The 12,650-nt window shown below is 49.7% G+C and overlaps 1 protein-coding gene across 1 annotated transcript; it reads left to right on the forward strand.

Moving 5' to 3' along the window:
• Positions 1 to 1,400: 1,400 nt before the first annotated feature.
• LOC123029651 (complement component C1q receptor-like) lies at positions 1,401 to 3,173 on the forward strand. The gene has a single exon (XM_044442831.1). It carries the CDS (start codon positions 1,401 to 1,403, stop codon positions 3,171 to 3,173), a length of 1,773 nt encoding a protein of 590 aa, XP_044298766.1.
• Positions 3,174 to 12,650: the final 9,477 nt, after the last annotated feature.

Genomic DNA, 12,650 nt, shown 5'->3' on the forward strand with positions numbered 1-12,650 from the left:
ATCATGTGGAAGGCTCTGCAGTAGGTATCTTGTGCGAGACCTCCAGGAGCAAAGCTCATGGTCTGGCCATGCATTCAGGCAATTCCACAGGCTTCCAGAGGAGGCAGTTGAAGCCCCATCGGTGAGGGTGTTCAAGGATAGGCTGGACATGCACATGGTGGGCATGTCATGAGCGGAGCCGGCTGGAGACGGGGGTCAGACTAGATGGCCCAGGAGGCCCCTTCTGACTCACTCTGTTCCTCTGTTTCCAGTTCATCCTGGCCTTTACATGGATGGTGCAGCTGCGCCCCAGCCATGTGGCAGCTGTTGAGAAAAGTGCAGGAGAACCCAGCCCACTCCACGCCCCAGGGGCCCGAACCATCAGGAAGTACTTCCTGGCATCCAAATGGAACCTTGGCTCCCCATACCTAGAGAGGGCTTGTCTGGAACATGGGTGAGCTGCCGCCAGTGGGAAAATACTGAGCTCCATGTACGAACTGACTGCAAATGCCTTACAAGGAGATTCCACACTGGACAGCAGGCCTTGTTGTGGTGTTTTCATAGGTACCGTTTGCAGGGCACAGTCTGAGTACCAAAGGCAAGAAGCTCATTAGAACTCTTAGTTCGCATATTTCTATATTGGTCGCTGCACCGACCAAATTTCTTGCAGCGCTTGGGGTGAAATCCTCTACCTGCTACGCTCAACAGGAATGTTGTCCTATCAAATTTGGCTGCGTCGGAACTTCACAGTGTGCACGAATTGGTCCAGAACTCTTCAAAAACGTGACTCTTCTTTAAAGCCTAGACTTTCCCATGACCCAGTTTCTGTTTAAGGGCTTCTGTGTCTATTTAAAGATCATAAAAATGTGAGATTCATATTGCGAAGAAGCAATGCAATGTTTTTCCTTTCAGGAAAAAAAAAAAGGCAGAACTGTATGGCAACTCGTCTCCAGATAATATGATTCCAAAATAAAATGGTTTTTTTTCAGTCACGGCCTGACAACTGGAAGGCCCTATTTGGGTGGTTTAGAAGCTTGATGATATTTTCTGACTTTAAAAAAAGACGAGAAGAAGCATTCCAGCAAGATTCTCACATGGAAGAAAGGGATTACGTTAAAGACAAGAATGCCCAAAGAGGGTATAAAAAGAAGGATGTTTCTAATAATAACAGGTTAAATCAAACTGGATAACAAGGGTTGCAGTGAACAATAAAAGGTTTTCTCAGGAAACTTGAGTCTCCGGTGACAAATAAGAATCAAAACAAGACAGGATGCATATGGACCCAGCTGCGGAGATGAAGGGATATGGGAGGCAAACAGTCTTGCTTCATTGTCTTCGCATGTGTTCTGCACAATTTATTTTTACGATTTGAGCTTGCAATGGGGAGTTCGCGGAGCTCGCTGTTCCTTGGCTCGTTCGACATGGGGATCATCCTTCACGTCCTCTGGCGAGCGCTGCTCTGCGGGCTGACGGTCCAGCCGAGCGAAGCGGTGGAGGTGCTTTGTGCTGGGACGGCTTGCTACACGCTCGACTTTGGGAGGCACACTTGGTCGGAGGCGCAGCAGAAGTGCCAAGACAATGGAGGGAACCTGGTGACGCTGAAGAGCCAGGATGAGGCTCTGCTTGTCCGGCAACTGCTAGCCAAGATGCCCGCCGGGGAAACTGGCCCAGATGCGGAGGTAAGGTTGTGGATCGGGCTCCATCGAGAGAAGGGCAAGTGCTACCAGCAACACCGGCCTCTGAGGGGCTTCAGCTGGGTGACAGGAGGCGAGGAGGGCCACTATGCGGACTGGCGGCAGGAGCCACGGGAAACGTGCACTGCAGACAGGTGCGTGGCCCTGCAGGGGGTGCCCTCCGCACCTCAGCAGCTGGCCTGGGCAGATGGCCACTGCGGCCGTTCGGCGGCCGGGAAGCCGGGCTACTTGTGCAAGTTCAGCTTCCAGGGCACGTGCCGTCCACTCGTTCTGGCAGGGCCGGGCACCGTCCGGTACACCACCCCTTTCGGGGTCACGACCGCCTCCCTCGCGGCCGTGCCCTTCGGCTCCTCGGCGGAAGTGCTGTGCGGAGAGGAGGCGCTGAGCACCTTCCTCGTGTGCAAGCCGCAGACCCACGGCAACAGCTCTCGCTGGAGCAGCCCGGGGCCCTTCTGCGCCTCACGCACGCACGGCTGCGGCTACAGCAACGGGGGCTGCGAGCACACGTGCCTGGACGGGCCGGGGGGCTCCTTCCGGTGCGCCTGCCAGGCGGGGTACCGGCTCGGAGGGGACCGGCTTTCCTGCGTCCTGGTGGACTACTGCAGCTCCAACCCGTGCCAGGGGCAGTGCGTGGCCCAGCCCGGGGGCTTCCAGTGCCTCTGTGCCCCGGGCTACCGCGTGGCCGAGGACGGGCTAAGCTGCGTGGATGTGGACGAGTGCACCGCCGCCCAGCCGCCCTGCGAGCAAACCTGCATCAACACCCCGGGCAGCTTCACCTGCCAGTGCGGCCTGGGCTTCACACCTGCTGGGCCCGACGGCCAGGCGTGCCAGGACGTGGACGAGTGTGCCGAGCACGCACCGTGCGAGCAGCTTTGCACCAACACGGAGGGCTCCTTCCACTGCTATTGCCGGCCCGGCTACCAGCTGGAAGGGGTCAGCGGCTCCGCTTGTCTGGACATGAACGAATGCCAGGAGGAGTACTGTGAGCACATGTGCAGCAACCAGCTGGGCAGCTATGAGTGCTCCTGCAGGCCAGGCTGGGTCCTGGCTCCCGACGGTTTCTCGTGCCTCCTGAGTGCCATGCACAGCACCTCCGCCCCACCCGGCCAGCAGGGGGAGCCATGGAGCCTGGCCAACACCAGTCCTACAGCAATGGTGCAAGATCTGGTGTCCAAATCGTCTGTTCAAGCCCAAGAAGACAGAAGCTCTGTGTCCCTGGGCTCCACTTCTCCGCCGCCCGTGTTCAACCATCCACAGGATGCGGAAAACCACGTCATCAGCGATGGTGTCGAGAAGGACAGTGGAGCCTCCAAGTACCTCCCGTATTACATCCTGGGTGGACTGGCTCTTTTCCTGCTGGTGGCGGCTGCTCTGAGCTGGGTCTTCTACAGGAGGATGAAGGACAAGAAAGACAAGGAGAAAACCAAGAGTGCCACCGACAAATACTGTTGGGAGCCGGATCAGGGGGAGGCCCGGGCAGGGAAGAACGAATACATCTAGCCAGCTCCATGTTTTTACTGTGATAGTGGTGATGAATGTACAGGAGGCCGAGGGAGGGGAGGGGAGGGGAGATACGGGAACTGGAGAGAGAGAAACCGTGCACTTTGATAAATGGCCTCTTCATAACTGGCAAAGGGAGTCAACCTGGCTGTAAAACTCCCAAGGTGAGGACGGGGTAGGATTTTTGCAGCAACGGCAGTGTGGGTTTGGTGCAAGTCTAGCAACGTTCTGGACGGCCACCCGGGCGCTTCCCGATGAAGTTTATGTTGTGCTCTTGCCCTTGTCTCATGCCTGGACTTTACAGTGGGTCCCCGTGTACCGTCCTGTGTTTGTCCTTCTTCTGTCTTTTCCTTTAGCACACAGAAATTCTGCCAAGGAGGGAAGGGCCGAATGGCTGCATGGGGGCTTTTGACAGGTAGTGCTATGAACACTGGATTTGGAAGCCCCTGCGGAATAGCTGGAGGAAGGGTGGGTCTGTCGGTCCCTTTCCAAGCATGTCGGTCGGTCCCTTTCCAAGCATGTTTAAAGCAGTGCATACAGCTTTCTCTCTCTCTCTCTCTCTCTCTCTCTCTCTCTCTCTCTCTCTCTCTCTCATCCCCCTTCATCTTTACTTCCATCTCTACTTCCAAATCAAAACATTAAACAAATAATTCCAAGGATGGGAAAAAAGAAGAAAGTGGCTTTGCCCAGGACCAGCTTTTTCTTACTCATGCAAAACTACTGTGAAATCACACAAGAGAAAAATCCATCTACTTCTGCCGCTCTTAAAATGTTGTATCTATTAAGTTTGCATCTCTTGAGGCCTATCAGCAGCAAATACCCAGCTCGGCTGGAATCTGATGGCTTAAAATAATAGAATTCAGTTAGCCTGTGAATTCCCTGCATTTGATTAAGGAGCTGTTAGACCAAAACTACAATAAGATTATGACATGATTCTGCTGCATACACGTTGCTACTGGTCAATGTCATTTTCCATGCTCGTCAAAGCATTTGAAATAGGTTAAAATACAGCAGAGACAAGTTTATCATGCAAATGGATGCATTCAATACTGAGATGTTACTGAGTAAAGGCAATTTTGGTAGGTGAAATTCCAGATTTTCCCCTTGAATACTCTCTCTTCTTCCACATTGTTTTTGTAAACAATTCAGTTGCTAAAATCTAACAATTCTAACAATTCAGTTGCTAAAATTGTTTTGTAAACAGTTCAGTTGCTAAAATCTAAACGAGTACCAATATAATTTATTTTTATCATGAAAATTATGTTCCCATCAACAATATTGCAGTCCTGGTTAGGATTCTGCCAAAGGTAAGCATTTGGAATCTCACTGGTTTCAGTGGCAGAGAATTAAGCATATACTTAATCCTTTCACTGGCATCGCTTAAACGAGTTTAACACGAGCTGTGTCCCAAGTCGCTACTACAGGTGTGCTTAAGACAATGCAGTAGACGGGGCTGCAAAAATGACATCCTGTTCCAAGCCATTTTCCTGCTGTTTTTCCTCTCTGTTGGGCCTATTGTAAAATCAAGAAAGCAACAAGGAAAACATGGATTTCTCGCTGCCTCAGTGCTTCATTGGGCATCCTTTGTGCACAGCTGCTCAGTGGGAGTGGGCAGAATGAACCAACGCTCATGCACAGAACATTAATTCCGCCTAATTATGGGGTAAACCCAAATGTTCTTAAATAATGCATGCAAATAAAATCTAAAGGATGTGCTTATGTACTTTGCTGGGATACGGGATATGTGACCAAAATCGGCAGAATGTATCGATTTGAATTAGAATCGTAATGCCTGTGTTTGCTCTTGAATGTTTTAAGATGGTGCCTTCCGGGTCAATTTTATATCCTCTTCCGAGTGAAAAGTTTCCTCTGTACTATGTACCGGGAATGCTGCCCAGTCGATTGTCTAGGCTGGACCTTGTGTGTGGGAAGCCTCTGCGGCACACAAGAGAGAATGTGTCAGAAAAGGCTTCTTCCGGGGAGCCTTTGGCCGGCTAAAAGTTGCTGCACTGAAGCTGAAGCCACAACGGAGCATCCCAGAACAATTTCAATAGCAAGCCTCCTTCCACTGCTGTAGGTGATGAGCACACCACTCCGCGCCAGCTCCCATCAACCCCCAGCAACATGGCTGATGGGACCCAAAGGACAGCCGCTTCCTTTTGTTCTCGGTCCTCGTTTGTGTGTGCTGCTCTTTTGAGCTCTGTGTTTGCTGCCATTGGCTGCCTTCAGGCTTCAGGGGGTGCGTGGATTGCAGAGGAACGAATACAACCGCAAACGTTTCTATGGAGAAACACAGGAGGACTCAAGCTAAACCCCGTGATTTTCAAAGACAAGCATTCCAGGCAGCGGAACTGGAAAGGACCCCCGATCTTGACATCTTGATGAGCCGCTGCCAACAGCGCTTCCCTCCCTTGCGGAGGCTGCCACAATTTCCCAGCGCCTGTGACAGTTTTGCACGGCTGATTTTGTCCTGGAAATGCAGGTGGAGGTCCGACGCTCGAGGTTCAGACTGCTTTCATGTAACCCATGGCTTGTTTTAGTGTCATCTGAAGGTCGGCTAACCTGCAAACGACCCGGCCCTACCACCGGTTCACATGAGCCAATAGACCATGGCACAATCGCCAGGCAAAAGTTCACCCACACCAGGCTGTTGTGTCATGTGCATTGGGTCACTCTCAGCCTAGCCCAGCCTTCCCCAGTTCAATGCCCTCCAAGTATCTTGGGCTGCAACTCCCATCCTCCCCAAGCTGTCTTGGGACGATGGGAGTTGTCACCCAACATATCTAGAAAGTTCCAGAATGAGGAAGGTTGTGTTTGGGGCAAGAATGAGGTCTCAGTCAGTATAATGCAGCTTCACTATGGCCCATTCTGCAAGCATGTTGCACAATCACGGACCAATCGTTGCAAAATATGGAGCGGGTAAAACAGACTCTCCTCCTCAGTGGATGAGAAATGGTTTGCAACGCTAAAGCACAATCCACGATGGCACTCACCAGAAATTGACCTCCATCCACATTAGCAAGCTTGCATTAATTATCTTCCCTTCAGTATTTGGCGCTAGCTTTGAATATTTTTGGTCATGGGTTGGGCTCTCTCTTTTCCAATGCCAAAAAATAAATGCCCTAAGAAATGTCAAACACATTCTAGGATAATAATCCTTTGGAGTGATTTTTTGCTTGGAAAACAGGAGATAAGGAGCACCACTCCTAGATACGTGCTTCGTCTGCTTAGTCTTGTGTCTCCTTAGGGGAACACGCTCAGACTGCTTTTTTCTTCGGAAGATTTATGCCCAGCCTTTCTCTTGCATAGCTTTCAGGTGGCTTAGAAGCACACAGTTCAAAATAACAACCAAGCACCCCTGCTTCCCAGCAGCTTTACTTTCAGGGCTGCTGCTTGCTGATTTTTGCCTCCTTTTTTGGGCAGGAGCTTTGCTGGGCCCCTTCCAAAACAATCTGGCCAGGAGTCACACAGGCATATTATGGGAGTTGGAAGGTCACCGCTGCCCAGAACGGCTTGGTGCTCCCAGACAGAGGAGGCGTGGTCAGAAGACACGCTGGCCTGCGTCCCCAGACCCGGAGCTGACCCGGCTAGCTAATGTGTGGGGACAGAAGTGCTTCTCTCCGGTTCTAAGTTCTGAAGGCACCTGGCAGTTGGAAATCCACTTGGCCGGGGAGAGGGGAGCACAATACTGCAAAGTCACAGCTGTGCGTATGAAGAAATAGCTTATTCAGTCATTCTGTAATTTCCTGCCAGGTCAGCCGAAGTCACTCAAGGCAGCTAGCGAATATTTGCTGCACTTACTGGCGGGATGTGACATCAGAAAGCATGTTGAACCATCCTTTGGATTTTTACAGGGTGTAAACCGCAATTTGTACAGCTCCTCACCCAACGGAGGCATGTAAGGGGAGCCCTGCTGGATGCCACCAAGGCCCAACTAGTCCAGCATCTGACTGGCACGGCGAGCGACCGGTTGCCAGCAGGAAACGCACAAAGGAACTTGGTGTTACCGCACTGCCCTGCTCTATTTCCCAGCAACTGGTACAGAGCCTGACGTGTCAGGGAGATCACTTTCCCCCGATGATCCTCCAGGTCAGCTGCGCGTCGCTGCTTCTCTAGCAGGCCAAATTACCTTTCTCTTTCCGCTTCAAGTGCGATCATCCGTTTGCCTTCCCAGGGATATTCTCATTCAGGAGTCACTACTTTTTAAATGTAGCAACCCACACATTGTCCATTGGCTCTCTGAATCATTGAAGGCCAGACTGAATGCTTTACACAAATATGCACATTAAAACACCATTGATGGATGGATTCCGGGAAAAGCAGCTTTAGAAGGCCTCCGATCTTGGCAGGAAAGCTCAAAAGGGGGGGGGGGGGAGAAGGGGCTTAACCCTTGCCCTGAAAGCCCTCCCCCCACAGCTGCTTCTCACATTTCTTCCTCTGAACAGTTCTAGGTGTGTATTTGACAGGTTAAGTATGCATCTTGGTGTGGGTGAAGACAGCAGCTTGGAGTGGAATGGAGTGGAAAGGTGGTGGGTACGGAAAGGTTAGAGGTTCCCTCCCAGATGTATTTTTGGTTCCCTCCCAGATGTATTTTTAATGGAAGGAACAGCAGCCTGCAGTGCTCTAATGCACCTGCTTGTAGAATGCCACAAATACTGAGGAAAACCACGAGACGGTTGTTTCTGCAGCAACAGAGGCTATGTACCAAGGGGACGGCATATAAAAACTTTAACTAAATAAAATAAATAAATAAACAGACCAGTCCAGCTACCCTTTCAAATGCTGAAGAAGACAAACATATCTCTTCTAAACAAAGCAATCATGCTGGCTGGCGCACTTGAAGCCCTCCTCCCGGAGGCTGAAAATGTTGACAAGGGAATTAAGTGAACCGGTTGCCCAACGCATGCAACTGTTTCCGACAAACTTTTCAAGCTGCTTGAAACTTTTCAAGCTGCTGGTGATTCTTTACATGAAGACACATTGTTTTCGTTCCACGGATCTCCAGAAACGGTGCCTGCGAGGTGTGGGAGAGCTTGTCTTTCCTTGCAGATAAGGAGCACATCTCTTCCTGTGCAGAGGGCTTCCAAAGCATCACGTGTGTCGGGAACGGATCCTGCCCCACACCTGAGCTTCTACACCAGGGGTGGGCAATTAATTTTCCTATGGGGCCACATGAGAAACTTTGACAGTTGTTAAGGGCCGGACCAAGACACTGACAGCTCTGCTCAATATATATCTCGATAAAAACAGTAAATGAAACATTACAATGATGCAATGAAAATGTGGAGCACAGAACAACACTATTTAATGAATATTCACAAAAACATTAACATTAACATTACATGGAAAGCAATAAATTCAATTCAGTTTAGCAGATCCTTCAAAATAAAAGCAGTGCGGTTGTATTGCTTACATCCATATTACGACGATATATATTTGCATTGACTTTTAATTTGCCAGGGACCTCCTGCGGGCCAGTCAGGGTCAGCCATCGGGCCGGATGTGGCCCACGGGCTGTACAATGCCCAGGTCTGTTGTACACCATCCAGTTGTCGGCCAGTCACTGGAAAAAAAAATTGATCATGCCACCCAGCCAGTCTTTAACTCCAGAGAAGGTGGGTGGAAAGAGACTGTCATCTGTACAGCCTAGGGCCACCTCCACTGAAGAGGCCATGTGATCAGTTTATCTTCAGAAGAACCCTGCGAGGCAGGTTAGGTGAAAAATGATTTGACAGCTCGGTGAGATTCACGGAGAGATTTCAAACCAGATCTTCGTGGCAGGACGCTCACACTGAAAGCTGCATCAGCTCTTGCAGTGTAGTTTCAATGCAGGCGCCGTGTCCTCCTTCCTTTGAGGGACCAACAGAAGGAGAACATGCTGCTCAGAGCTGGACTGGAGAGGAGCTGCCTGATTGCTCGGCATTTTATTTAAGAGCATGGCTTCTAGGGGAAAGTCCTGGTCCCAGCCGGTCCTCTAGCCGGTCCTCTAGCCGGGGGTCGCCACTGGCTTGCGCTTGGGAAGGAATGCTTTTTCCCTCTTCAGCAGTCCCCGCAGCTCCTCTGAGTCATTCCAGCGTGTCTCACCCTTGGAGATGGGGGATTCCAAAACTGCAAAAGTCATTGGCCAAGAAGGGGACACACGCCATCCCGCTTGCTAAACCTCTCCAGACAGGCAGACAGCTTTGGTGATCTTTCCGAGTTCTCGGTCGGATTCACCATTTAACCACAGGGTGACACGTAAAGTGAGAGGCACCCATGTCCCTTGCACAAGAGGGCAGCTGGGCTCAACTCGGAGACCTCTTTCTGTTATTGCTGCAGAAAGTCTGGAAAGGAGATGCATTTTCCTTTCTCAGAACAGTTGGCAGTCACAGCTAGCTTCAATCACAGGCAACAGCTGCGGTGCAGAGTATCAGCACACTGCCAAGCCAGCAGTTCTGCGGACATTTTGCCAAGAAGACGCCTGACATCTCATACAGCAACTGGGCTTGCTGCTGCTCCCCTGGGTTTCCTGCAATGCACATGTAAAATATGGGAAGGGGTGTTTGCATTTCCGAATGCTCAGGGACACGACTTGCCGCCGTTCCCAGTGCTTACCCACGCTGCGTCTGGAAATGCCCAGTCCATGTTTTAAGCGCACCAGTTTTTGCATGACTCACACTGGCTGCAGGGAGCACGGCAAGACCCCAAGGGCCAAGCTCCCATGGTGGGTGGGACTTCAACGGTGCTCAGCCCCACAAGTAGATGAGAATGACTGAGCTGAAGGCCTGGCTCCTTTCGCACTGATTAATTGAAGTAACATACGAAGGAAATTTGGGGAATCTGCCATTTACATACACCTGCCTGATATATAATTCTTCTTCAGTGAGGAAGAGAAAGTGGAAATGAGAGGACTGCAGCTGGCAAGGTTTAATTATTTGATTTATTACTTAATTTAATTAGCTGCTTTTCTTACATGCATTCCTCTCAACCTCCTATGTGATGGGTCGGTAGAGGGTTTTTTAAAAAAAATCTCTCCCCCACTTTTAAAAAGTAGTGACTACCTGCAGAAGGAAGGGAGAGCGAACTGTGGTTGGCTGGTGTTATCCATGGTTTTTGTAGTTCGCCCCAGAAATAGATGAGGTTTGTCTGTTGAAATCTGCCCCAACAACTAGGGAAGGATAGACACCTTGACACCAAAGGGTCATGTCCATCCTTGGTGTAACTCAGCTCTGAAGCAAGTGAAAGCTTTTCCTTGCACAGACCGTGTCGGAGATGACTTGACAGCACACAGGACTAACAACAACAACACAACTACCAGTTTTCCATAGCCAGGAGGCAGCGGATGTGGCATTCCATTCTCAATGCAGCTGTAAAGCAGACTTTAAATTCCCCCGATTTGTTCCAGTTACTAAAGTGGGCCTTCTTTATGTAGTTATGCTGTGCTAATCGGAGAAGGAAGGCTGACTGGACGAGACTGCCTGCCAACCAACCATCCCATCTCTGTACCACCCAATAACCAGAGCTCTCCCACAAAAATCCACAGCCAAGGATACAGAATGAATACCCATTCCTAAACTTAGGTATTCAAGAAGGGCGTCTGGGGAATCAAGTTAGAAAGTAGCAACAAAAAATTTAATTTTCCACCTTACTGACAAACTGAAAGCTGATGGTATCCAGCTTAGAGTTCTTAACAAGTTCAAATATCAAATTGGTGACCTTCTTCCAAACATATGCAATGAGATAAGCATCTTTGCCAGAGGACTGGAGAATGGCCATCGTAACACCAATTTTTAAAAAGGAATTAGGGGGTAACCGGGGACTTACAAGCCAATGAGCTTAACATCAGTTTTGGTAAATTGGTTGAAAGCATTACTAAAGGTATAACTGTTAAGCACATATATGGTTAAGATTTGCTGAAAAAAGAAACAACACAGTTCTTGCAAAAGTCTTTTCTCATTAATCTATTAGACTTCCTTGAGCATGTTAATAATTATGTGGACAGGTTGCCATCGTTTACTTGAACTTCTGAAAGGCTTTTGACAAAGCCTCTCACCAAATTCCTCAGCAAATTTAGCAGCCATGGAATGGGGAGGACATGGGGGTGCAGACAGACAGTAACTGGTTAAAGAACAGAAAGCACAGAGTGGGAATAAATAGTCATTTCTCTCAGTGGAAGGATGCAGATGGAGAGGTCCCATAAGGTTCTGTTTTTCAGCCTCTTAGAAACATAGAAACAGAGCGAGTCAGAAGGGGCTCCCCTGGGCCATCTAGTCTGACCTCCGGCACCAGCCGGCTCCGCTCACGACATGCCCACCATGTGCACGTCCAGACTATCCTTGAACACCTGCACCGATGGGGCCTCAACCACCTCCCGTGGAAGCCCATTCCACACCCTCGGGGTCCTCTTCACAAATGATCTGGAATTAGGAGTGAGCGGTGAAATGGTCAAGTTGGCCGCTTACATGAAACGATTCAAGACGGTCAAAACCAAAAGAAGTTGATGAGGCGTGCCAAAGGGACCTTTCCAAGCTGGGGGAACAGGGATCGATATGGCAAATGCAGTTCCGTCTGATTCAGCATACAGTGATGCAAGTTGGGGCAAAAATCCCAACCTGAAAAATAGTCTAATGAGATCTCAGCTAGCAGTGAGTGAACAAGAAAGGGATCCTGCACACAAAGGGGTCACTGCTGAGCTGGCAAAAGTGCAGAGAAGGGCAACTCAGACCACAAAGGGATTCGGGCAACTCCCCCATCAGAAATGCTTAAAACAACTGGGATTGTTTAGCTTAGAAAAAAGGCAAATAAGGAGTGATGTGACAGAGGTATTTAAAATGACACCAGCATTCCTGGGTGACTTTTCAATTTATTCCATCTGCTATTTACTAAAGTGCAAAAATACGACAGACGAGATGCTGCAGCAAGATGTCGCGATAAGCACAGACCTGCTGCAGCCTCTTCCAGAATAAAACGGAAGTGATGCATTAGCGGATCTCTTCTCGGGGTGGCAAAATACTTGCTCATGGAAGCTGATATAGCAAAGAGATGGTGGGTGTCGCCATTACCGATCTTCAGAATCATCATCATTACATTGCACTGATGCCCCGCCTTCTTCCTCTTGCAAAGCATCTCACCAGGTCCTCTTCCTCTCCATTCTGTCCTTATCATAAGAACTGCGACTGGTCCAAAGTCTTCCAGTGACTTTCATGGCTGAGTGGAGGCGAGAACCCAGATCTGCTGCGTCCTAGTCCAGTACATGAAGCATTGTGCCCCACTGGTTTAGTCTACTAGAGGTCCTGTACAAAGACGCTTAGAACACCACCAAACAGGGACCACCTAAAGGTCTTTGGGTATGAAAACACATCGTTTGTCCTTGGGAATAGGAGACAAAAAATAAATACGGATACAAAAGAGACAATGTTAGCTGGTGATGCACTGAAGAGCTTGGCTACAGAGCACGGAATTCCAAGAGAGGAACGGAGGCAGATGGGACAAAAAAGT

The sequence above is a fragment of the Varanus komodoensis genome, unplaced genomic scaffold (assembly GCF_004798865.1).
Source record: "Varanus komodoensis strain SLA01 unplaced genomic scaffold, ASM479886v1 scaffold40, whole genome shotgun sequence".
Taxonomy (NCBI): domain Eukaryota; kingdom Metazoa; phylum Chordata; class Lepidosauria; order Squamata; family Varanidae; genus Varanus; species Varanus komodoensis.